This window comes from Myxine glutinosa, chromosome 6 (assembly GCF_964187855.1).
Source record: "Myxine glutinosa chromosome 6, kmMyxGlut1.1, whole genome shotgun sequence".
Taxonomy (NCBI): domain Eukaryota; kingdom Metazoa; phylum Chordata; class Myxini; order Myxiniformes; family Myxinidae; genus Myxine; species Myxine glutinosa.
In genome coordinates this window covers 2,120,826-2,146,230 of record NC_136266.1, presented here as the reverse complement: position 1 = coordinate 2,146,230, position 25,405 = coordinate 2,120,826, and the positions used below count along the sequence as shown (strand labels likewise).

The following is a 25,405-nucleotide window of genomic DNA, read 5'->3' as shown; positions in this document are numbered from 1 at the left end:
TTGCGTAGAAACTTCCATTTCCAAAATGAATGACACAGTCGATGAACAACGCAGACTTGAACAGGATGCAGCAAGAAAACGAATGAGAAGGGCGAACGAGTCCGTCGTCGAACGTCAATGCAGACTTGAACAGGATGCAGCAAGAAAACGAATGAGACGGGAGAACGAGTCCGTCGACGAACGTCAATGCAGATTTGAACAGGTTGCAGCAAGAAAACGAATGAGACAGGAGAACGAGACAGTTGAGGAACGTGAACACAGACTCGCACAGGATGCTGCTGCAACAACGATGAGGAGGGAGAACGAGACCCTCGACGAACGTGAACACAGACTCGCACAGGATGCTGCTGCAACAATGATGAGAAGGGAGAACGAGACCGTCGATGAACGCCAACACAGACTCGCACGGCATGCTGAGCAACAAAGATGTTGGAGTGCTCAGCAAACATATACAACCGCAGCCATAATGAATCCGGCCGAAGTATCCGATAATATTGTTCAAGAGCATAATTGCGGTCCAATGACGTCACCATGTGTGTACTGTTCTGCACACCATTTCACAAATGAATCAACAGGACAAGGGGATGGATTTACACTGTGTTGTTCCAAGGGAAAAGTTAAATTGCCTCCACTATTTGCCGTACCTGCTCGACTGCAACAACTTTATCAGGGTGACGATGGAAAATGTCGCAACTTCCGAGACAATATCCGGAATTACAATTCGGCATTAGCTTTTGCATCAATGGGTGCTCAGATCTCATCTCCTCCAGGAAATGGACCGTACTGTTTCAAAATCCACGGTCAAATTTACCATCGCTGTGGTCCATTACATCCATCACATGTACATGAACAAGCACAATTTGCACAATTATTTATTTTGGATACAGCTCAAGCTACAAAGGAACGTATGAATCGACCTGAGAATCACAGATGTTTGCAAGAATTGATGGCAGAACTGCACAACATACTATCTGACGTTAATCCTTATGTCACATGTTACAAGACTATGTTCGAGCGTGAACAGGAAGAAATCAGGAAAGCTGTCCTTGAAGATCGCCTCCCTTCTACCTTGGAAATGCATTTTCGTCGACTGTGTGCAGACGACCAGAGACGTTACAACATACCAACTGCTGATGAAATTGCTGCTGTCTTCGTTAGTGGACAAGATGGTGAACCACCTGCAAACAGGGATTTCCAGGTTCATTTGCATGACCAGGGCTTACACAATCTCTCTCCACTTTCCTCTCACATTGATCCCATGATATATCCCATTCTCTTTCCACATGGCGAGCCTGGATGGATGATAAACATGCCTCACCAGCGACAGACTGCGGTTCGAAACAAGGTAACTCATCGTGAATTCTATGCCTACCGACTGGCTATTCGAAATGAATTCAGCACTATCCGTTCTTCGGGGAAATTGTTCCAGCAGTATGTTGTCGACGGATATTGCAAGGCAGAAGCAAATCGACTGCAATACTTCAAACAAAATCAGGAAACCCTTAGAGCCATGGAATACAGAGGACTACTGGACCACGTCCAGAACGTTGCTGCTGATAACCAACGTCCTGTCGGTCGTATCGTCATTTTGCCGTCGAGTTTTGCAGGGAGTCCAAGAGCTATGCAGCAGAACTACCAAGATGCTATGGCCATTGTTCGCAAATTCGGAAAACCAGATCTTTTCATCACGTTCACGTGTAATCCAAAATGGACAGAGATACAAGAAAACATCGGACAACACCAACGAGCTGAAGGCAGACCAGATTTAGTGGCACGCGTGTTTCATCTGAAATTAAAAGAGTTAATCGACGATATAACGAAGAAGCACGTGTTGGGCAAAGTACGTGCATTTCTCTACGTCGTCGAGTATCAGAAGCGTGGCCTACCGCATGCCCACATATTACTCATGCTGTGCCAAGAAGATAAAATTTGTACCGCTGAAGACATTGACAGAATTGTTTCCGCACAAATTCCTAATTCAAATGAGTCACCAGAGATCCATTCCTTGGTGAAGTCTTACATGATACATGGTCCGTGTGGCACTTTAAATCGCCATTCGATTTGTGTGAAAGATGGAGTGTGCAGTAAAGGCTTTCCAAAAGCGTATGCTGCAGAGACACTTGCGAGCATAGATGGCTATGCCCTTTACAAGCGTCCCCCAAATGGACCCACCATAACCGTTCATGGAACCGATGTTGATTGCCAATATGTGGTCCCATTCAATGCTTATTTACTGAAGAAGTACAGAGCACACATCAACATTGAGGTTTGCGCAAGCATAAAGAGTATAAAGTACTTATTTAAATATGTGTACAAGGGACATGACTGTGCCAGCATCGAAATTCGAGAGAGCGGGAGAGTGGAGGTGGACGAAATAAAGACCTATTTGGACTGCAGATATGTCAGTGCCCCAGAGGCAGCATGGAGATTGATGGAATTTGAAATGCACAAACAGTCCCATTCCATCACCAGACTTGCGGTACACTTACCTGAATTGCAGACTGTTGTGTTCAGGGATGGTAACGAGGAAGAAGCCATTGTACGACATAGGGGTACAACACTTACAGCTTGGTTTCAGTTAAACCAGAGAGACCCTGAGGCACGAAGTTATCTGTACCATAACATTCCAAAATATTACGTATTTGAAGATGGACGAAAGACATGGAAACTTCGACGCCGGGGCGGCAACAAGGTTATCGGACGCATGGTTTCGGCAAGCCCTATGGACATTGAGCGCTTTCATCTTCGTGTACTCCTGCTGCACTGCCCTGGTAAAACATCATTTGAAGATCTCAGAACCGTAGATGGAGCAGTTTGTGAAACATACAAGGATGCAGCCAGGAAATTACATTTAACAGAATATGATACAGAATGGGACAGGTCCTTAGCTGATGGAGTTATCTTTGCCATGCCACAACAATTGAGATCTCTTTTTGCAACCCTATGCATATTCTGCACACCAACAGACATGTCGGCACTGTGGGAAAAATATAAAAACGACCTTTGCGAAGATTTTGTGCACAGCGGCCATATCTTGGAAGAGTATTTTCATGGCATTGCGAGAAATACAGTCCTTCCTCCTGAGACATGGACAGACCTTGGAAGCATTTCAGTTACCAGTACCCTCCAGACACTGTTGAAGATCTTTCGAGCGATGATTATCACTATGTACCGGGAGATGAACATGAAAAAGGTGAAAACAACAGACAACTACTAAATGATGACCAAATCAAAATTGTAGATGAGGTCCTACAGGCCGTTCATTGTAGGGACCAGTACACAGGCAACCGGTTGTTTTTCGTTGATGGACCGAGCGGAAGTGGCAAGACTTTTCTCTATAATACGCTTCTGCACATCTTGCGAGGCCAGTGTCGTTTGGTTCTTCCAATGGCGTACTCGGGCATTGCAGCAACATTGCTAGCAGGGGGCCATACATCGCACCATCGATTTAAATTGCCAGTGCCCATTTTGGAAAACTCCACATGCAACATATCACCTACGAGTAAAGATGCAGATGCTTTAAGGAAGGCCAACCTATTCATTTGGGATGAAGCACCTATGGCTCCAGCATATGCTTTAGCGGCTGTTGATCGATGTCTCCGGGATGTAACCAGCAACAACATTCCTTTTGGTGGAAAGGTCTTACTTCTTGGTGGGGACTTCAGGCAGGTTTTGCCCGTTGTACCTCGCGCTGCACCTGCAGCAATCATCGCCACATGCATCAAGCGCAGCAAGTTGTGGCCAAAGTTCAAACAGCTGAACTTAACATCAAACATGAGAGCTAGTGATGACGAAGAATTCTCAAAATGGTTACTGTCGGTTGGAAATGGGACTGTGGAAACAATTCCTGACTCAGATTTAATACAACTGCCTGATCGTATCTGTGTAGAAGACAACATTTCTTTAGCAGAGGCTGTTTTCAGTAATTTGAACGAAATCCATTCAAACTATGATGCGCTGGCACAACGAGCCGTGTTGTGTCCAAAGAATGAATCCACATTGTGATCAACGATGAGATACTGGATGCATTTCCTGGGGAAGAAAAGACGTACTTCAGCGCTGATTCCATTGTCTGTGATGACCCTGAAGAGGCACTAAATTATCCTATGGAATTCCTAAATCAATTAACTCCTTCTGGAATGCCATTGCACAAACTTCGTCTCAAAGATGGTGCTGTCATCATGTTACTCCGTAACCTTGATCCGAAACAGGGACTGTGCAATGGTGCAAGATTGGTTGTTAAAAGATTGTTGCCAAACATAATAGATGGAGAAATAATTTCTGGCAGTCACAAAGGAACACGCACATTTATACCCAGAATTAGTATTGCACCTTCCGATACAACACTACCATTCGTACTCAAACGCCATCAATTTCCAGTTCGTGTGGCATTCTCTTTCTCAATAAACAAGAGTCAAGGTCAAACATTACACAAAGTTGGGATTTACTTACCAGAACCCGTCTTCAGCCATGGCCAATTATATGTTGCATTGTCGCGTGCTAAACGATTTGAGGATGTCAAGGTAAAGGTAGTCAGTAATGGCCAACAGGGAAAAATTGATGGCCACAGTGGAATCTTCACCCGTAATGTTGTTTACCCGGAGGTCCTGCAGTGACACCATTCAGGCAACAAAAGGAGGGCACGAAGGAAAATAGTTAATTACTCCGACACATTTAGTTGCGGTGATTGAAAAATCACCGGACCATTGTTGCTGTTTTGATGCTTTTTACTGCTGTTTTGATGCTTTTTCACTGCTGTTTTGATGCTTTTTCACTGCTGTTTTTTCACTGCTGTTCTGATGCTTTTTCACTGCTGTTTTGATGCTTTTTCACTGCTGTTTTGACGCTTTCCACTGTTGTTTTAATAGTGTTTTGATGCTTTTTCATTGCTGTTTTGATGCTGTTTCACAGCTGTTCTGATGCTTTTTTGCCGTTTTTTTAAATATAAAAATCTCATTTAAAAAAAAAATATTCCAAAAATATCTCACAATGATGACATATAATTCACCGAAAACGTTGAAGCAACCGCATAATATTACGTTGATGTTTAACTCTGAGTGAGAATAGTTCTAAATTTTAAAAACTTTCTTCTGATATTTGTGATTTATTTCAAACAAACTGTATTTCCCATCTACACGGGCATGTATTCCTATTAACGTTATGTAAAGTACATAAATTGTGTGGATTACATCATTTGTGGATGTGATCAATTGCCAGTAACCATTTTATATAACTGAATGTGCAGGTGCAGCATCTAACTCAATATGTCGAAATGTCACACACATCCATGCCCCTGGGATTCCCACGGGTGACCCCGCTAGTCTATATTATAATAGCCGTAGGTGATTCTGTTGGACGTCTGTCCGGGGGTGTGGCTTAGTCCGTTTGCAGAGTAGCTCCACCCATAGCTCCACCCATTCTTGGAGAGGCTTCATGTAAACAAATATCCACCATTTTATTAACTCGAATAGCTTTGAGGCCTGTTTAGTTCGGCCAGTGCTGTCTTTCTCTCTCACACAGGTTTATTTCAATTCTAATTCGATATATTATTTCATTTTTAACAGTCGCTAACATAGTGTTAGACTCGGTTGAAAAAAAACGGGAGGAGAATCCCAAGAAAGTTTCCGTTTATAGAACGAAATGAATTCTCAAAGGCCTGTAAACTAAACGCCCATTTTATCAAATTCACCATCTGATTTAATTTTTATCGATGGTTTTAGACTCGGTGTCAGAAATAATTGAGAACATTCACGCACGCACGGGAAATTGCCGAGATATATTTATAAAAATCGCGCCATGATGATACACAAAAATACACCGCCTAAAATAACATTCGGGAAAAATGTCGACATATATTAAAAATTCGCTTTTTCTTTTCGTTAAGATATATTACTTTTACCTTTTATGAGAGTCGGCACAAAAACGACATGTATATCTTCGTTCTTTCTTATTTCATTCAACATTATTATCCGCAAGTAAAATATGTTTCAGGAAATTACCGAGAGATATGTCTTTGTTTTTTTTTTATTAGTTATGTGCGCATACACTTTAAATAGGTTTGGCAATAGGGGTTGGCGAGGAGTGCGAGGGGTTGTAGAGGAGTGTGCGGGATTGGAGAGGAGTGTGCGGGATTGGAGAGGAGTGTGCGGGATTGGACAGGAGTGTGCGGGATTGGAGAGGAGTGTGCGGGATTGGAGAGGAGTGTGCGGGATTGGAGAGGAGTGTGCGGGATTGGAGAGGAGTGTGAGGGATTGGAGAGGAGTGTGAGGGATTAGAGAGGAGTGCGAGGGATTGGAGAGGAGTGCGAGGGATTGGAGAGGAGTGCGAGGGATTGGAGAGGAGTGTGAGGGATTGGAGAGGAGTGTGAGGGATTTGAGAGGAGTGTGAGGGATTTGAGAGGAGTGCGAGGGATTGGTGAGGAGTTTGAGGGGTTGGCGAGGCGTGTGAGGAGTTGGCGAGGAGTGTGAGGGGTTGGCGAGGAGTGTGAGGAGTTGGAGAGGAGTGTGAGGAGGTATTGGAGAGAAGTATGAGGAGGGTTTGGAGAGGAGTACGAGGAGGTATTGGAGAGGAGTGCGAGGAGGTATTGGAGAGGAGTGTGAAGAGGTATTGGAGAGGAGTGTGAGGAGGTATTGGAAAGGTGTGTGAGGAGGTATTGGAGAGGAGTGTGAGGAGGAGTGGTATTGGAGAGGCGTGAGGGTGGAGAGGAGTGAGGGGGTCACATATTATGTGAAATAAATAAGTTGTGTTCATTACACCATTTTAACCATTTTGTAAAATTTAATGTGCAGCATCTAAATCAAGATGTCCAAATGTCACACACCATACCCGTGGGATTCCCACGGGCGACCCCACTAGTCTTACTATAATTCCCCAAATGTCCGTCCGTCTGTCTGTCTGTTCGTCCGTTCGAAGGTACCGTAAAAACTGCTGAACCGATCGTAACGATATTTTGGGTGGATAATCCTGGGATCTCCAGGAATAAAATAGGCTATTTAGTTTTCCCAATTTCAGCTTTAGGCTCCAGCATTCTCAGGTTTGGACTCCCGCATAACATTCGCGTTCGGATAACGTTCATTGTGACGATGTTTTCATTGTGACGATGTTGTTTTCCCGGGTGCCGCACAAACGGCTGCACCGATCGCTGCACGGCTGCACTGATCGGACTCGGTGACCTCGAACAAAGACCTTTTATAAGGACACGGGTTGAATCCCTGCTTGAGAAAATTCCAACCCCTCGCCGCCATCACGGCCGTCTCTCCAACTTACAATCCCACGAGATATGTGGAAAGGACGACCCAAAACCAATATAAACATCATTAAACATCATTTGTATTTAAACATAATTAAAAGTAAATAATGACCTGCCAAATAATGACCTGCCAAATAAATAAATAATGACAGTAAATAATCTGCCAAAGTTCAAACGACGTGAGTTTAATGTCTACATGAGAGAATTCCACATAGCTATTTGGGCGGTGTATAAGCCAACAGATCGCTGTCTCCATCGATCTTGCCAAGGCCGTAACACCTATCGCCTCAAAATCCTTTTAACTGTTCATTTAGTAGTTTTTACAATGAAGGAAACATTAACAATGTTGTTAAAAGTTTATTTTGCGATTAATTAGAGTTATGTTGTTTGGAATGAAAAAAAAGAGATATCGAGTTCAAGTGAATGACGACATGCCATGATGGTTTCTACTTTCTGAACGTGAACTTCGCGGATCGCCATATGCAGATTCGCCACGGTCCCACGATCGATGTTTCTATACGTGAACGTACCCGTTTGTTTGTGAACGGGTACGTTTTTCATGGAAGTCCTTCACGAACTTGCTGTCCATGTCTGACATGCGACTGAAGGTGCTACAGGAATGTGGAATTTATTGGTTTCATGCTTTCGCATTCACCGTATCTGCATTGCCTGTTTGCTTCTGGCCTCCCACCCGTGCATAGCACGGGTATCTCCCTAGTTATATGAAATGTCCTATATGAAATTCTGCCTCAATAAAAGTTATTATCTCTGCCACCAATGGTGGATGGATGGAGGTAACGTTTTCACCCCTGTGTATTTGTTTGTTTGTGAGCATTATATCGAAAAAAGTATGGACAGATTCGCATGAGATTCGGTAGACAGGTTGGTTGTGTGACAAGGCCAAATTGATTCCATTTTGGTGAAGATCTGGATCTGGATATGAGAATTAAAAAAATTTAAAAAGTGATTCTTCATTATTGAAACAACAACAACAACAACAACAACAACAACAACAACAACAACAACAACAGGCATTTTAAGGCAATTTTCCCTGCTAGAGCGGGGGTTACATTCTTCATTATTGAAAGAGGGACAAAAACGAAATAAAATTATCGCTCATGATATTTCAAAACGTTGTGGACGAGTTATGACAAAATTAAGTGGATGAGTTGGGTAGGTGACAAGAACAAGCTGAATCGATTTTGGTTCAGGTCCGGAACCAGATATGGTCCATCAGTGGGATACAAAACGAAAACTGCTTTGACTGGCGATGACATGAGCTCTAACGAGTGCCGTTACAGTTGCATATGAAGGGACAAGTGTGCATACCTCATCATACATGAACTGCAGAGTAAGGGCAGACTTTCCCACACCACCACTTCCAACCATAATAACCTTGTGAAGGGCGAGAGAGCTTTGCCCTTTGCCTTTGTTCGCTGCCATTATGGTGGTGCTCACATCAAGCTGCTCGAGCCTGAGAAAAACACCACTTTACGTTATAAACAAGCACTCAATATGAAAATAAATTGTTATTAATCATGATATTTAAAGTGTAGTCAAGAATCAACTCAAATAATTCACCACAACTACCATAAACCCGAATAAATCACCACAACCAACACCAACCCAAACAAATCGCCACAACTAACACCAACCCCAATGAATCACCACAACACCAACCCGAACAAATCACCACAACACCAACCCAAACAAATCACCACAACACCAACCCAAACAAATCACCACAACACCAACCCGAACAAATCACCACAACACCAACCCGAACAAATCACCACAACACCAACCCAAACAAATCGCCACAACTAACACCAACCCGAATGAATCACCACAACTAACACCAACCCGAATGAATCACCACAACTAACACCAACCCGAATGAATCACCACAACACCAACCCGAACAAATCACCACAACACCAACCCGAACAAATCACCGCAACACCAACCCAAACGAATCACCACAAATAACACCAACCTGAACACATCACCACAACTAACACCAAACCTGAACACATCACCACAACTAACACCAACCATAATGAATCACCACAACTCACACCAACCCTAATGAATCACTACAACTAACACCAACACTAATGAATCACCACAACTAACACCAACACCAATGAATCACCACAACTAACACCAACACCAATGAATCACCACAACTAACACCAACGCAAACACATCACCACAACTAACACCAACCCAAACACATCACCACAACTAACACCAACCAAAACGCATCACCACAACTAACACCAAGCCGAACACATCACCACAACAAACAACAACCCAAACACATCACCACAACTAACACCAACCCGAACAAATTACCACAACTAACACCAACCCAAATGCATCACCAAAACTAACACCAACCCTAATGCATAACCACAACTAACACCAACCCGAACGCATCACCACAACTAACACCACCCGAACACATCACCACAACTAACACCAACCTAAATGCATCACCACAACAAACACCAACCCGAACATATCACCACAACTAACACCAACCCGAACAAATAACCACAACTAACACCAACCCTAATGCATCACCACAACTAACACCAACCCTTATGAATCACGACAACTAACACCAACCCGAACAAATAACCACAACTAACACAAACCCGAACAAATAACTACAACTAACACCAACCCTAATGCATCACCACAACAAACACCAACCCGAACGCATCACCACAACTAACACCAACCCGAACATATCACAACAACTAACACCAACACCAATGAATCACCACAACTAACATCAACACCAATGAATCACCACAACTAACATCAACACCAATGAATCACCACAACTAACACCAACCCAAACACATCACCACAACTAACACCAACCCAAACACATCACCACAACTAACACCAACCCAAACACATCACCACAACTAACACAAACCCTAATGCATCACCAAAACTAACACCAACCCGAACGCATCACCACAACTAACACCAACCCGAACATATCACCACAATTAACACCAACCCGAACAAATAACCACAACTAACACCAACCCTAATGCATCACCACAACTAACACCAACCTGAACGCATCACCACAACTAACACCAACCCTAATGCATCACCATAACTAACACCAACCCGAACGCATCACCACAACTAACACCAACCCGAACACATCACCACAACTAACACCAACCTGAATGCATCACCACAACTAACACCAACCCGAACATATCACCACAACTAACACCAACACGAACAAATAACCACAACTAACACCAACCCTAATGCATCACAACTAACACCAACCTGAACGCATCACCACAACTAACACCAACCCTTATGAATCACGACAACTAACACCAACCCGAATGCATCAGCACAACTAACACCAACCAGAACATATAACCACAACTAACACCAACCCTAATGCATCACCACAACAAACACCAACCCGAACGCATCACCACAACTAACACCAACCCGAATGCATCACCACAACTAACACCAACCAGAACATATAACCACAACAAACACCAACCCGAACGCATCACCACAACTAACACCAACCCGAATGCATCACCACAACTAACACCAACCCGAACAAATAACCACAACTAACACCAACCCTAATGCATCACCACAACTAACACCAACCCGAACGCATCACCACAAGCACAACTAACACCAACCCTTATGAATCACCACAACCAACACCAACCTGAACACATCACCACAACTAACACCAACCCGAACAAATAACCACAACTAACACCAACCCGAACACATCACCACAACTAACACCAACCCAAATGCATCACCACAACTAACACCAACCCGAACAAATAACCACAACTAACACCAACCCGAACAAATAACTACAACTAACACCAACCCTTAAAGTTAAATGGCGAATGCATCACCACAACTAACACCAACACGAACGCATCACCACAACTAACACCAACACTAATGAATCACCACAACTAACATCAGCCCTGACACCAACCATCCAGAAGCGTCTGATGACAGGACATTTGTACCTCAGCAATGAACATTGAACACTGGGGCACAAACGGACGAGTTTTCACAAATATTTCTGCCCTCCAGGCAGATTGTGATGCAATAACCGATGCGTTCGTGCGATAAACGTCCGTTTTCGGGAAATCTTCTGCCCTGAAGTCATATAAAATAAAAACAATTTACCATTTACAAAAAACACGAGCATAAACTTCCTTTTTAAAAATACATTTTAAAAGCGTTTAAAGAGTGAACATTGAAAGAAACCTTGGCTTCTGTCGATTATAAACTGTTGTTAACACGAACCGCCCGGAAGGCGAGTTTTGATTGTGAAACGAAGGTCGGCGTCAAACACGACATGGCGGCTGGAACCGGAGATCGAATCGTAGACATTGCAACAGCAGCAGGTAAACTGCAAAGAAATATTTATCAAACGAGAAAACATTCGGATTTTGAAGGTAGCATTGTGTGTTCTTCTTCCTCTTCCTATATATCCTCCTCTTCCGAAACCAAGAACGATAGTCTCACAGCGGCGTAGCCGGGTTTAGCTGTGTGGGGATACCAGTTAGCCTGTGTGGGGATACCAGTTAGCCTGGGTGGGGATACCAGTTAACGTGTGTTGAGATACCAGTTAACGTGTGTGGGGATACCAGTTAGCCTGTGTGGGGATACGAGTTAGCCTGTGTGGGGATACGAGTTAGCCTGTGTGGGGATACCAGTTAGCCTGTGTGGGGATACCAGTTAGCCTGTGTGGGGATACCAGTTAGCCTGTGTGGGGATACCAGTTAGCCTGGGTGGGGATACCAGTTAACGTGTGTTGAGATACCAGTTAACGTGTGTGGGGATACCAGTTAGCCTGTGTGGGGATACGAGTTAGCCTGTGTGGGGATACCAGTTAGCCTGTGTGGGGATACCAGTTAGCCTGTGTGGGGATACCAGTTAGCCTGTGTGGGGATACCAGTTAGCCTGGGTGGGGATACCAGTTAACGTGTGTTGAGATACCAGTTAACGTGTGTGGGGATACCAGTTAGCCTGTGTGGGGATACCAGTTAGCCTGTGTGGGGATACCAGTTAGCCTGTGTGGGGATACCAGTTAGCCTGTGTGGGGATACCAGTTAGCCTGGGTGGGGATACCAGTTAGCCTGTGTGGGGATACCAGTTAGCCTGGGTGGGGATACCAGTTAGCCTGTGTGGGGATACCAGTTAGCCTGTGTGGGGATACCAGTTAGCCTGTGTGGGGATACCAGTTAGCCTGGGTGGGGATACCAGTTAACGTGTGTTGAGATACCAGTTAGCCTGTGTGGGGATACCAGTTAGCTTGTGTGGGGATACCAGTTAGCCTGTGTGGGGATACCAGTTAGCTTGTGTGGGGATACCAGTTAGCCTGTGTGGGGATACCAGTTAACGTGTGTGGGGATACCAGTTAGCTTGTGTGGGGATACCAGTTAACGTGTGTGGGGATACCTGTTAACGTGTGTGGGGATACCAGTTAACGTGTGTGGGGATACCAGTTAGCTTGTGTGGGGATACCAGTTAACGTGTGTGGGGATACCAGTTAACGTGTGTGGGGATACCAGTTAACGTGTGTGGGGATACCAGTTAGCTTGTGTGGGGATACCAGTTAACGTGTGTGGGGATACCAGTTAACGTGTGTGGGGATACCAGTTAACCTGTGTGGGGATACCAGTTAACCTGTGTGGGGATACCAGTTAGCCTGTGTGGGGATACCAGTTAGCCTGTATGGGGATACCAGTTAGCCTGTGTGGAGATACCAGTTAGCCTGTGGGGATACCAGTTAGCCTGTGTGGGGATACCAGTTAGCCAGTGTGGGGATACCAGTTAGCTTGTGTGGGGTTACCAGTTAGCCTGTGTGGGGATACCAGTTAGCCTGTGTGGAGATACCAGTTAGCCTGTGTGGGGATACCAGTTAGCCTGTGTGGGGATACCAGTTAGCCTGTGTGGGGATACCAGTTAGCCTGTGTGGGTATACCAGTTAGCCTGTGTGGGGATACCAGTTAGCCTGTTTGGGGATACCAGTTAGCCTGTGTGGGGATACCAGTTAGTGTGTTTGGGGATACCAGTTAGCCTGTGTGGGGATACCAGTTAGCCTGTGTGGGGATACCAGTTAGCTTGTGTGGGGATACCAGTTAGCTTGTGTGGGGATACCAGTTGGCTTGTGTGGGGATACCAGTTAGCTTGTGTGGGGATACCAGTTAGCTTGTGTGGGGATACCAGTTAGCTTGTGTGGGGATACCAGTTAGCTTGTGTGGGGATACCAGTTAGCCTGTGTGGGGATACCAGTTAGCCTGTGTGGGGATACCAGTTAGCCTGTGTGGGGATACCAGTTAGCCTGTGTGGGGATACCAGTTAGCCTGTGTGGGGATACCAGTTAGCCTGTGTGGGGATACCAGTTAGCCTGTGTGGGGATACCAGTTAGCCTGTGTGGGGATACCAGTTAGCCTGTGTGGGGATACAAGTTAGCCTGTGTGGGGATACAAGTTAGCCTGTGTGGGGATACAAGTTAGCCTGTGTGGGGATACAAGTTAGCCTGTGTGGGGATACCAGTTAGCCTGTGTGGGGATACCAGTTAGCCTGTGTGGGGATACCAGTTAGCTTGTGTGGGGATACCAGTTAGCCTGTGTAGGGATACCAGTTAGCCTGTGTGGGGATACCAGTTAGCCTGTGTGGGGATACCAGTTAGCCTGTGTGGGGATACCAGTTGGGTTGTGTGGGGATACCAGTTAGCTTGTTTGGGGATACCAGTTAGCCTGTGTGGGGATACCAGTTAGCCAGTGTGGGGATACCAGTTAGCCAGTGTGGGGATACCAGTTAGCCAGTGTGGGGATACCAGTTAGCCAGTGTGGGGATACCAGTTAGCCAGTGTGGGGATACCAGTTAGCCAGTTGTGGGGATACCAGTTAGCCAGTGTGGGGATACCAGTTAGCCTGTGTGGGGATACCAGTTAGCCTGTGTGGGGATACCAGTTAGCCTGTGTGGGGATACCAGTTAGCCTGTGTGGGGATACCAGTTAGCCTGTGTGGGGATACGAGTTCGCCTGGGTGGGGATACCAGTTAGCCTGGGTGGGGATACCAGTTAGCCTGGGTCCTGGGTGGGGATACCAGTTAGCGTGGGTCCTGGGTGGGGATACCAGTTAGCCTGTGTGGGGATACCAGTTAGCCTGTGTGGGAATACGAGTTCGCCTGGGTGGGGATACCAGTTAGCCTGGGTGGGGATACCAGTTAGCCTGGGTGGGGATACCAGTTAGCTTGGGTGGGGATACCAGTTAGCCTGGGTGGGGATACCAGTTAGCCTGGGTCCTGGGTGGGGATACCAGTTAGCGTGGGTCCTGGGTGGGGATACCAGTTAGCCTGTGTGGGGATACCAGTTAGCCTGTGTGGGAATACGAGTTCGCCTGGGTGGGGATACCAGTTAGCCTGGGTGGGGATACCAGTTAGCCTGGGTGGGGATACCAGTTAGCTTGGGTGGGGATACCAGTTAGCCTGGGTGGGGATACCAGTTAGCGTGGGTCCTGGGTGGGGATACCAGTTAGCCTGTGTGGGAATACGAGTTCGCCTGGGTGGGGATACCAGTTAGCCAGTGTGGGGATACCAGTTAGCCTGGGTCCTGGGTGGGGATACCAGTTAGCCTGTGTGGGGATACCAGTTAGCCTGGGTGGGGATACCAGTTAGCCTGGGTGGGGATACCAGTTAGCCTGGGTCCTGGGTGGGGATACCAGTTAGCCTGTGTGGGGATACCAGTTAGCTAATTATCTAAGTACCGTGAAATGGGGTGCATAGGGACACAAACTGAAAAAAGGTTCGGAAACTTTTTTCGCTGAAAATTGATAACCACTGATTTGTGGTTGAAAGTGTTCTCTTGTTTTTTTTAAAAGCAACTTATAGTCCCTATTAACCCCATATATGGGTTAAATAGGAATAAATAGGATTTTTATGGCTGTCCCTATTCACCCCGTTTTACGGGTGAATAGGGACAGTCACTAATACAAAAAAAAGAATCATCAAGAAATAGGGCCAGTTTGGAGAAACTTTTTATCCCATATATTTTTTCATTGGCACGGTGGTTTATATTATGGGTGCATATTATGTGCATCCATCTGAGCTATCAATTTAGCAATAAGTTGGAAACTCAGGATTGTTTCTTGATTATTATTTTTTTGTATGAGTGACTTCCCTCCTCAGTTTGGGAGGAAACCCCACTCCCTCCCCCGTAGACCCCTAAAGGGGCAGATTTTTTTTTAAATGCCGTCAACAAACTTTGGTACATCACGGGTGGTGAAGGTTGTGGTCAAGTTTCATCGAAATCGTGTGTGTAGTTTCAGAGGGAAAAGCAAATTCCTATTTTTGGGGGTCAAACCTGGATCCACTTTGACCCCGGTAAACCCCCTTTAGACCCTGATTTTTTTTAATGCCCTGAACAAACTTTAGTCACAACACAAGAAATATAATTTGTTCCAAGCTTGGTCACAATCCCTTCAGCAGTTTCGGAGAAGAAGTTGCAAGTGTTTACGAACTGACGGACGGACTGACAACGCGCCATCGCATAACCTCCCCTGAACTTCGTTGCAGGTGAAATGAAAAAAAACACAACAACATAATTTACCATTTAAAATTTTTGATTTCACAAACACACGCAACTTTTCAAATGATGGTGATTATGATTATGAATTAAAATCCCATGAATTCCTCGAACTTTGAGGGTGACCCAAATGATGGTGCTGGAAAGTCATGCACGAAAGGAGAGGCAGGAGAGGGAGCAAGTGAGAACGCTCAGAGGGTGGCGGCAGAGACAGGAGAGGGTGCTGATGGGCTTGAGGTAGAGGGAGCAGGGCGGAAGAAATGGGTAATGGTGGGTGCCTAGCAGATTGCCGCAGGTTTTGATGTAGCTCTTTGTAGGGGAGCAGCACATCGTCCAAGCCCTTCTTGAACTTGAGGTACTGATCCATGACTGGGTCAGCGTGTTGCACCCTTTGGGCAATCACCCACATGTCCTACAGCACCTCACCCAGGGACTGGACTGTTAGTTTGGACCTCAGTACCTCTTCCTCATCACTGCCCGCCTCCCCCTCCTACTCCTTGGAAACCTTTGTAATGGCCTCCAACTCTTCCTTGGTGAGTGGGTTCTGGGAATGGTTTTTTATGGTTTATGGTTTTTTGGGGGGGTTTTTTGTATACAAGATCGAGGCTCGTGAAAGAGCGAACATTGATCACACAAAAGGTGAAACCGACACAAAAACCACAAAATAAGGGGAGCGGTAGACAAGAGGGGTAGAGAGGGGGAAGGACACAAACACAACATTTGAGAGCAGGGACATCGAGAGATCTGTGGGAGGGAGAGGGCTTGGGGGGAGGTGGGACAGGGATAAAACATATGGTGAACAGCTGTTTTATAAAGACCTGGAGGGAGGAGTGGGATTGAAGGGAGTGGGGGAGTTTGTTCCAAAGGTGGGGAACAAGGGTAATGAAAGAGTGAAGGTGAGCAGAGAGCCTAGATTTTGGCAGTTTAACCATAAGAGGGTTGCTGACAGATCTTGTGCGACCTGCAGGAATATTTGGGGGACAGAGCACAGAGAGAGCTGGGGGAGCAAGGCCGGAGAGGAGTCGGTAGAATACAGAAAGACCACCAACCTGCCTGCGGTGAGTGAGTGAAAGGCCCTCGGAGTTAACTTCATCGCAGGAGATTCCAATGATTCTGAAAGCTTTGGCTTCAACAGCGTGAAGCCGAGCTAGGGGTGAGGCAGGAGCACCGGCCCAGAGGGGGGAACAGTATTCCATTGCGCTGCAGATGAAAGCCTTGTATGTGGTGAGGAGCTCAGGTGTGCCAAGGAAGGACTTCGCACGACGGAGGATGCCCAGTCGGCGACTGGCTTTGGAGGCCAGCTTGGAAATGTGGTTTTCCCAAGAAAGATCATGGCAGATAGTGAGACCCAAAAGCTTGAGCGACAGAACTTCTTGGAGAGGATTGTTGAGAAAGTAGATGGGAGGGTTTTCCAGTCGGTCTTTTCAGAGAGACATAGTAAGAGTGTGAGATTTGTCAGGATTGAAAGACATGTTCCACTTGTTTGCCCAGTCTGTGATTTTTTCCAGGTCTGCAGAGAGTGAGGAGGCTGCAGACTGCCGATCTGAGGGATGAGGAATGGAGCGACAGAGAGTAGAGTCGTCAGCAAAGAGATAGATAGGATTTTCAAGAGAGTCAGAGAGATCATTGATGAAGACCAGAAAAAGCACAGGGCCCAGAACACTGCCTTGGGGAACTCCAGCCAGAACAGGAAGGGGCGATGAGAGAAATCCATTCAGGGCCACACGTTGACTACGACCAGAGAGGAAGTCCGCAAAAAAGCACCGAAAGGACTCTCAGACTGTGAAAAACAAGATTCTGTGGGCTTTCATGTGTCTTTCACTGACGAGAGGCTTCCGTCTGGCCACTCTGCCATAAAGGCCAAATCGGTGGAGTGTTGCAGTGATGGTTGTCTTTCTGGAAGTTTCTCCCATCTCTGCACAGGATCTGTGGAGCTCAGCCAGAGAGACCATCGGGTTTTTGGTCACCTCTCTTACCAAGGCCCTTCTCCTCCGATTGCTCAGTCTGGCCGGGCAGCCAGCTCTTGGAAGAGTCCTGGTTGTTCCAAACTTCTTCCATTTAAGAATTATGGAGGCCACTGTGCTCTTGGGAACCTTCATTGCAGCAGAATTTTTTTTGTAGGCTTCCCCAGATCTGTGCCTCGACACAATCCTGTCTCTGAGCACTGCAGGCAGTTCCTTTAACCTCATGGCTTGGCTTTTGCTCTGATATGCATTGTCAGCTGTGAGACCTTATATAGACAGGTGTGTGCCTTTCCAAATCATGTCCAATCAGTTGAATTTACCACAGGTGGATCCAATCAAGGTGTAGAAACATCTCAAAGATGATCAAGAGAAATGGGCGACACCTGAGCTAAATTTCAAGTGTCACAGAAAAGGGTCTGAATACTTATGTCAATGTGATATTTCAGTTTTTTCTTTTTAATAAATTTGCAAAACTTTCTAAAATCCTGTTTTCTCTTTGTCATTATAGGGTATTGAGTGCAGATTGATGAGGGAAAAAATGAATTTAAACGATTTCAGCATAAGGCTGCAACATAACAAAATGTGAAAAAAGTGAAGGGGTCTGAATACTTTCTGAATGCACTGTAACCGTGGCAGAGGGTGACGTGGATGAGAGGTGGAGAGTTCATCTTTTAATAGCGCATCAAATGTGTTTTTCCCAAAGGCGCTGTTCGTCTTTTAATAGCGCATTAAATGTGTGTTTCCCAATCGCACTGTGCATCTTTTAATGGCACATTAAATGTGTTTCCCAATGGGGCTGTTCATCTTTTAATAGCGCATTCAATATGTGTTTCCCAATGGCGCTGTTCTTCTTTTAATAGTGCATTAAATGTGTGTTTCCCAATGGCACTGTTCATCTTTTAATAGCGCATTAAATGTGTGTTTCCCAATGGTGCTGTTCATCTTTTAATAGTGCATTAAATGTGTGTTTCCCAATGGTGGTGTTCATCCTTTAATAGCTCATTAAATGTGTGTTTCCCAATGGTGCTGTTCATCTTTTAATAGTGCATTAAATGTGTGTTTCCCAATGGCGGTGTTCATCTTTAAATATATCACATTAAATGTGTTTCCCTATGGCGCTGTTCATCTTTTAATAGTGCATTAAATGTGTGTTTCCCAATTCCGCTCTTCATCTTTTAATATCGCATTAAATGTGTTTCCCAATGGCGCTGTTCATCTTTTAATATCTCTTTAATTGTGTTTTTCCCAATGGCGCTGTTCATCTTTTAATATCTCTTTAATTGTGTTTTTCCCAATGGCGCTGTTCATCTTTTAATATCTCATTAATTGTGTATTTCCCAATGGCGCTGTTCATCTTTTAATAGCGCATTAAATGTGTTTCCCAAAGGCGCTGTTCATCTTTTAATACCGCATTAAATGTGTGTTTCCCAATGGCACTGTTAAATTTTTAATAGCGCATTAAACGTGCGTTTCCCAATGGCGCTGCCATCTTTTAATACCGCATTAAATGTGTGTTTCCCAATGGCGCTGTTCATCTTTTAATAGCACATTAAACGTGTGTTTCCCAATGGTGCTGTTCATCTTTTAATAGTGCATTAAATGTGTGTTTCTCAATGGCGCTGTTCACCGTTTAATAGCGCATTAAACGTGTGTTTCCCAATGGCGCTGTCATCTTTTAATACCGCATTAAATGTGTGTTTCCCAATGGCGCTGTTCATCTTTTAATAGTGCATTAAATGTGTTTCCCAATTGTGCTGTTCATCTTTTAATAGCGCATTAAACATGTTTCCCAATGGTGCTGTTCATCTTTTAATAGCTCATTAAACATGTGTTTCACAATGGCGCTGTTCATCTTTTAATAGCGCATTAAATGTGTGTTTCCCAATGGTGCTGTTCATCTTTTAATAGTGCATTAAACATGTGTTTCCTAATGGCGCTGTTCATCTTTTAATAGCGCGTTAAAATGTGTTTCCCAATCACGCTGTTCATCTTTTAATAGCTCATTAATTGTGTGTTTCCCAATGGCGCTGTTCATCTTTTAATAGCTCATTGAATGCGTGTTTCCCAATCGGCCATTGCTTGATTTTGTCACAGGTTGAGACTACAGTGCAGTCGTTCTTGTTATAACGATGAATCCATCGTTTATTCCACAATTTGCAGGTTGTTTTTGAGGAATACCTTTTGAAAAATGAATGTTGCATCTTTGCCGCTTGTGTGGTTTGTTTAAAGTATCTGATTTGATGAACTTTTGACTCTCCTTGTATTTTAAGTGATTTTGATTAATTTTATTTGAATATCCTTCAGCATTAATCAATGTTTAATCAAATCATCGACCTTGTAGTGATAACGTTATTTTGCTTCGTTAACCTTTTGAGTTTTCTCCGTTTATTTGTACGATGTTGGTAATCTTATTGTGTGCCCATGTGTGTCACGAATGCAGAAACTATCAAAATGACTCAGTTGAATACATTGATGGAAAAGCTACGAGCGAAGCACAATCAGCCTAAGCATTGGGCGGACACCCTGAAAACCGTTCGGCAATCCTTGGTAAATATTTGTACTTTTTCCTTCGTTGTCATACTAAGGTTGAATCTTTATTTTGTGAGAGTGGCAAATGATGATATTGTTAAATATGCTTAAGTTTAATCAGGACTCTTCCTAAAAAAAATCCTTTAAATGTGGTCCTCCCCTTTCCCCCCTCTCATTTGTGCTTCAGTTGTGCCCTTTCCCCCTCTCTCTTTTGTGAAGAGTGCTTCAGTCATATACAGGAGTGTGACAGTAATGACACCCAAGAAGGCAAATATTCCTATAAGAGTCCTTTGATGGCATTCAAGAAGTCAAAGTGCCAATATTCCTATAAGAGTGCTTCAGTCATATACAGGAGTGTGATAGTAATGGCACTAAAGAAGGCAAATATTCCTATAAGAGTCCTTTGATGGCACTCAAGAAGTCAAAGTACAGACACACAAGGTATTTGACTGATCATATAAAATGACCCCTTTCTTGTTATTTATGGAATTGGTTTGTTTCATGTGCATTTATAAAGGCTAATAATTTGCAATACTAAACACACATGACTTATAACTGACAATTTGATGCATTTACCCTAAAGTGTGAATATCATTGAAAATAATCCAAACCTATTCACAGTACTGATGATACTCACCCTGGTGATACAGATGTTCTACTTCCCCCTCTCCTCAAGTTAAATTAATTATTTAAAGTGATAGAATCAATGTGGTGCTCACATGCCAGAGACCTGATGGAGCACATGGCTTCCTTCAGTAAAGTTTCTAACATCCTTGAATATTTTCACGTCCATAGCCGATGAACACCAGCCTTGGACGGATAGCCGGACGTTCGTTAATTTCCGAGGCGAACGGCCGAATTATTTGTGATTATTTTTTATGGTGCTCGCGGGACGGAAGGCGGCAAGATGCTTACCTGAACGAAGCACAGGGGTTGATTCCCGAAACCCACGTGCAAAGAAACATGATGCAACCAATAAAATGATGCCACAATAATGATTTAATGAAAGTAAAGCAATGAATAAAAATGAACGGTGAGGTAAATCTAATTCCATATGGTGAGGATCCTCCATGTAGTCTGGGATCCGAGGCCTGGAAATGTGTAAAAAAGTGATTTTGAAGTGACACCCCTGCTATAAAATGTTTGACCCCTAGATCATGTCTGTGGGGGTGTTATCCACCAGAAAAGTGACTTTAGCAAGGTAGTTTGGATTGCGCGAATTCTGTAAGGACGTTTCTTAACTTGGGGCGTCAACTGTAAAAAAGCAAGAAATGTAGGTATAGGGGAAATTCAATTGACCATATATCCCATAATACAGGGGTGAGTGCATCAAATTACCACTCATTCTTTTTGTTATAAATGTGGCTTTTATATGAAACATGATTCAACGTGATTGGACCATCCATGAGGTCAGCAGAGGTCAAAAGGTCACGGAAAGTGGGTTAAGCTGGAAATTTAGCTCCTTTATCAAATAATTCACATATGTATATGTCACAATATGTTCCTTGCATCCCTCTACTGTTTCTGGCCTATATTGATCGTAATAGTGATGGTTTACTGTGGTGGTTGATGCTTTTCATCTTTTGTGTGGTGCTAGGGATTATTATGCTACATTTGTTTCAGCAACTTGCTTCACTCTTGCTGATCTTTATGATTACCATCGATCTTCAGCCTTAAACTTCCATTCAGAGACACAAGATGGTGGTAGTTTTGATGCTACAACAAATATAATTTATCAGTACACATTTGAGGGAGAAGGAAGTGGGGAGGTAGTGGGGGCAGTGCCCCTTAAGAAAACCAGGAAACTGACTATCAGTGAACCAGACAAATTCGTTCCAGTAAGTAGTAAACTGACACTGAAGGACAGAAGACAGGCTAGGTCATTACGTGATATTGAACTTCCTCATGATGACAAGGGGGAAGCCTGCTTTCTAGCTGACAAGAACATCGTTTGGTTCCTACTGAGGATGTATCCAACACAGTTGATGACGGGTGAAAACGACAAGGACACTGGTAGCCTGACATGGAGCAGCTTCTTTGAATACAGTTCTGGGCAACATGCAGAGAAAACAAAGATTGGTTGTGGACCATTGCTTCCACAAAACCCAACCAACGCAGATGTAGTCCAGACCTCATTGGACTACTTTGTCTCCTTGAGTCTTAAGATGGGTCAGGCTAAGACGGTGGTGACTTGTGACCAGGCGATATATGACATAGTAAAGGGGTTGTTTAGGAAGGAATTGGAAAAGTACAAAGATGTTATTGTTCGACTTGGAGGATTCCATATTGCCCAGAACTTCTTGGGATCTATTGGATTTTTCATAATGGAGAGTGGCATAGAGGACATTCTGGTTTCTAGTGATATCTGTGGTCGAGGTACAGCCAATAAAGTCATGGCAGGAAAAGATGATTATAAGATGGTCCGTTATCATTCATGGTTGAGTGAGGCATTGTTCATGCTGAAGTCGGAGGCATTTGAGAAATGGCGGTTGTTCGAGAAGAATGAGGAGACACTTTCTTTGCTTTCGTCTCTGCTTGAAAGTCTTAGAAATGCCTTTGACAGGAAAGAGAAGGACGAATTTGCTGCACTCATGAAGGAAGTCATGAATTGCCTAGAGTCACTGGAGTCGCTCTGGGGAGATTTTGAGAAGGGATTAGGAGTGACAGCCCATCTTTGGAGCATGTACATAGACATAGGGCTTATCCTAAGGCGTTACATCCATGCTGAGAGCTGGGCTGTGGCAACAGCACTTACAAGAGGTACAGAATATGCTACCCTATACCATTGCTTCCGGCCATAGTAAGTACATGTCCTGCCTTCCGATCTATCTCAGTGAGATGCAAAAGCTTCCAGAAACAGCACCAGAAGTGCACGAGGAGTTTGCAGCTGGCAAATTCACAGTTCACCAGACTGCAGGAGACTTTAATGGTGTGTGGACAGACCTTGCCCTTGAACAGACCTACAATAGGGAAGGCAAAACAAGCCTCTTTAAGGGTATAACACAGTCTGAATCAGCACGAGAAAAGTACATCAAGGCTCTACCGTTCATGACCTCTGTCTCTGAAAGTGTAAAACAGATGGCACACATGGCCTCGCCGCAATCTGACCACCACGAGAAGCTGAGGAAAGACGACATGGAAGCCGTGTTGCAGATCAAACGGACCGTGGAAGAGAAGATGAAAAACCCATTCGATCCTTCACTTGCGACAGATAAACTAATGAACATATCCACAGGTCAGATTCTTGCAGCAACTACCCTGGTAGATGCCAAACGTCTAGGCTTGGAGGCAATGGATGCTGCCACGACGACGAATGCAGACAAGATTGTCCAACCAAAGATAGAAACATTCGCCACGCATCTGAAGAAAAGTAAGAAAAAGATGGACACTGTGAAAGAAGTCATCAGAGAGGAGAGTGCAGTGACAAGGGCAACTTTGTTTCGCACAGGACCTGAGTGATGAGGCACGGACTGAGGCATTTAGTTACGAATGGCTTGAGTTCCCTCCCTCGTTGTTTGAGCCAGAGAAGAATGGATTTTCCATGCGGAAAGGTTGCAAATCCAACTATCTATCCACTCTACAGGCAGAGGTTGCCGAGTCATGGGAACCGTTAAAAGAGTTGCCTCCTTCTGCATCTGATGCAGTTTATGTAGTCGATGCAATGGCATTCATCCAGCGGTTCAACACACTTGGTTCGAGTACATTTGACCAACTTCAGGAAAGGTACAGGAACAAACTCTTGAACATGAAACCCAGACATTGCACTGAAGTGCATTTCGTGGGCGATCAATATGATTTTGGGTTAAAGAGTCTAAAGGGATGAACGCCAGAGACGGGAGTCAAATACCAACTTGCCAGAGTTTGTTCCAACGGACATCATGAAAATCCCTGATTGGAACACATTCCTGTCAAACCCTTGTCACAAGACCAATCTGCTGTCGTATCTTGCTTCATGTTGGTCCCAGGAGGCATCCTGGCCTGATGGCTTCTGCCTGGTCCTTGGGGTCAACGCCCAGGCAACTCGTGTGACGCAGACGGAACATACCAATGTTGATGAGCTGTACTGCCCTAACCACGAGGAGGCGGACACCAGAATCTTTGCTCACATTGCTAGCTGTGACAACAGCGTAGTTGTCATTCAGGCTACAGATACAGATATCATCGTCTTGTCAATGTATCATTTCCCTCGGTTGACAAACGTTGTTGAGTTATGGGTGGAAAAGGATGATCTGTTCCTCCCCATCCATGACTTGGTGAATGAGTTGGCCAAAGCAGTTGGAAAGGACGTATTGGCACTCACAGACACACTGCTCATCTCCTACATTCTGTCAGGTTGTGATTCGGTGAGCTATCCTTTCAAACGGGGTAAGAAGAGAGCAGTGAAAGTCGCACTCCAGCATGTTGACAAACAGCCAGCGTTGTCCAATTTCATCCGACATGAATCCGGACCTTCTGCACATGATCAGGTGATAACTGAAGCATTAAGCTTCTTTTGTGATCTCTACGGCAAGCCAGGGTATTCATCCCTGGATAAGCTCCGCGCCCACTTGTTTGCATCTAGCAAACTAGATCTGCGCTCCCTTCCTCCAACAGAAGATGCTTTTGACTTCCACGTTCTCAGGAGCCTTTGTCAGATCAGCTTATACAAGCAAGCTTCACTCAGCAATCCAGTGCTTCTTCCACCTGAAGAGTATGGCAGGAGTGTGGATGGTGACAGGTTAATTCCTGACATGAAGAGCAAGCCATCAAAGCCTTCTGCTGCGAAGTTGAAGTACTGCAAATGTAAGAAGAAACCGAACTGCCTGAGGAATTGCCCTTGTGCGAAAGCTGGAGTACCATGCATCATTGCATGTGCCTGCAATGGCGACAGAGAAAAATGTGGACGGCTTCTGACTGATGACGGTGATGATGATGAGTAAATAGAGGTAATGACACTTTTCCAGACAGTATGTGGTATGACTTGTCGTTTTAAAACATGTTGAAGAGTACCGTGCAAATATATAGTGTGAATGCCCGATTTTGGTGATT

At 44.7% G+C, this 25,405-nt stretch overlaps 2 protein-coding genes across 6 annotated transcripts in view; one reads left to right on the top strand and one right to left on the bottom strand.

Annotated features, from left to right (window-relative positions):
* Positions 1-11,443, bottom strand: part of LOC137429533 (ras-related protein Ral-A) — a 44,740-nt gene extending 33,297 nt beyond the window's left edge. Inside the window, exons 1-2 of one of the 3 annotated variants that reach the window (XM_068119503.2) lie at positions 11,311-11,443; positions 8,579-8,723 (exon numbers count right to left, since the gene is read on the bottom strand). In XM_068119503.2, coding sequence (XP_067975604.1) covers positions 8,579-8,692 — 114 coding nt within the window. In that variant the 5' untranslated portion in view covers positions 8,693-8,723; positions 11,311-11,443. Of the gene's footprint in view, positions 1-8,578; positions 8,724-11,258 lie in introns of all 3 variants that reach the window. The other 2 variants (XM_068119502.2, XM_068119504.2) reach the window with 2 other exon arrangements.
* Positions 11,444-11,480: 37 nt separating this feature from the next.
* The window catches only part of LOC137429117 (uncharacterized), a 232,344-nt gene continuing 218,419 nt past the window's right edge, over positions 11,481-25,405 (top strand). Inside the window, exons 1-3 of one of the 3 annotated variants that reach the window (XM_078779542.1) lie at positions 11,571-11,694; positions 15,788-15,874; positions 20,289-20,395. In XM_078779542.1, coding sequence (XP_078635668.1) covers positions 20,300-20,395 — 96 coding nt within the window. In that variant the 5' untranslated portion in view covers positions 11,571-11,694; positions 15,788-15,874; positions 20,289-20,299. Of the gene's footprint in view, positions 11,695-15,784; positions 15,875-20,288; positions 20,396-25,405 lie in introns of all 3 variants that reach the window. The other 2 variants (XM_078779543.1, XM_078779541.1) reach the window with 2 other exon arrangements.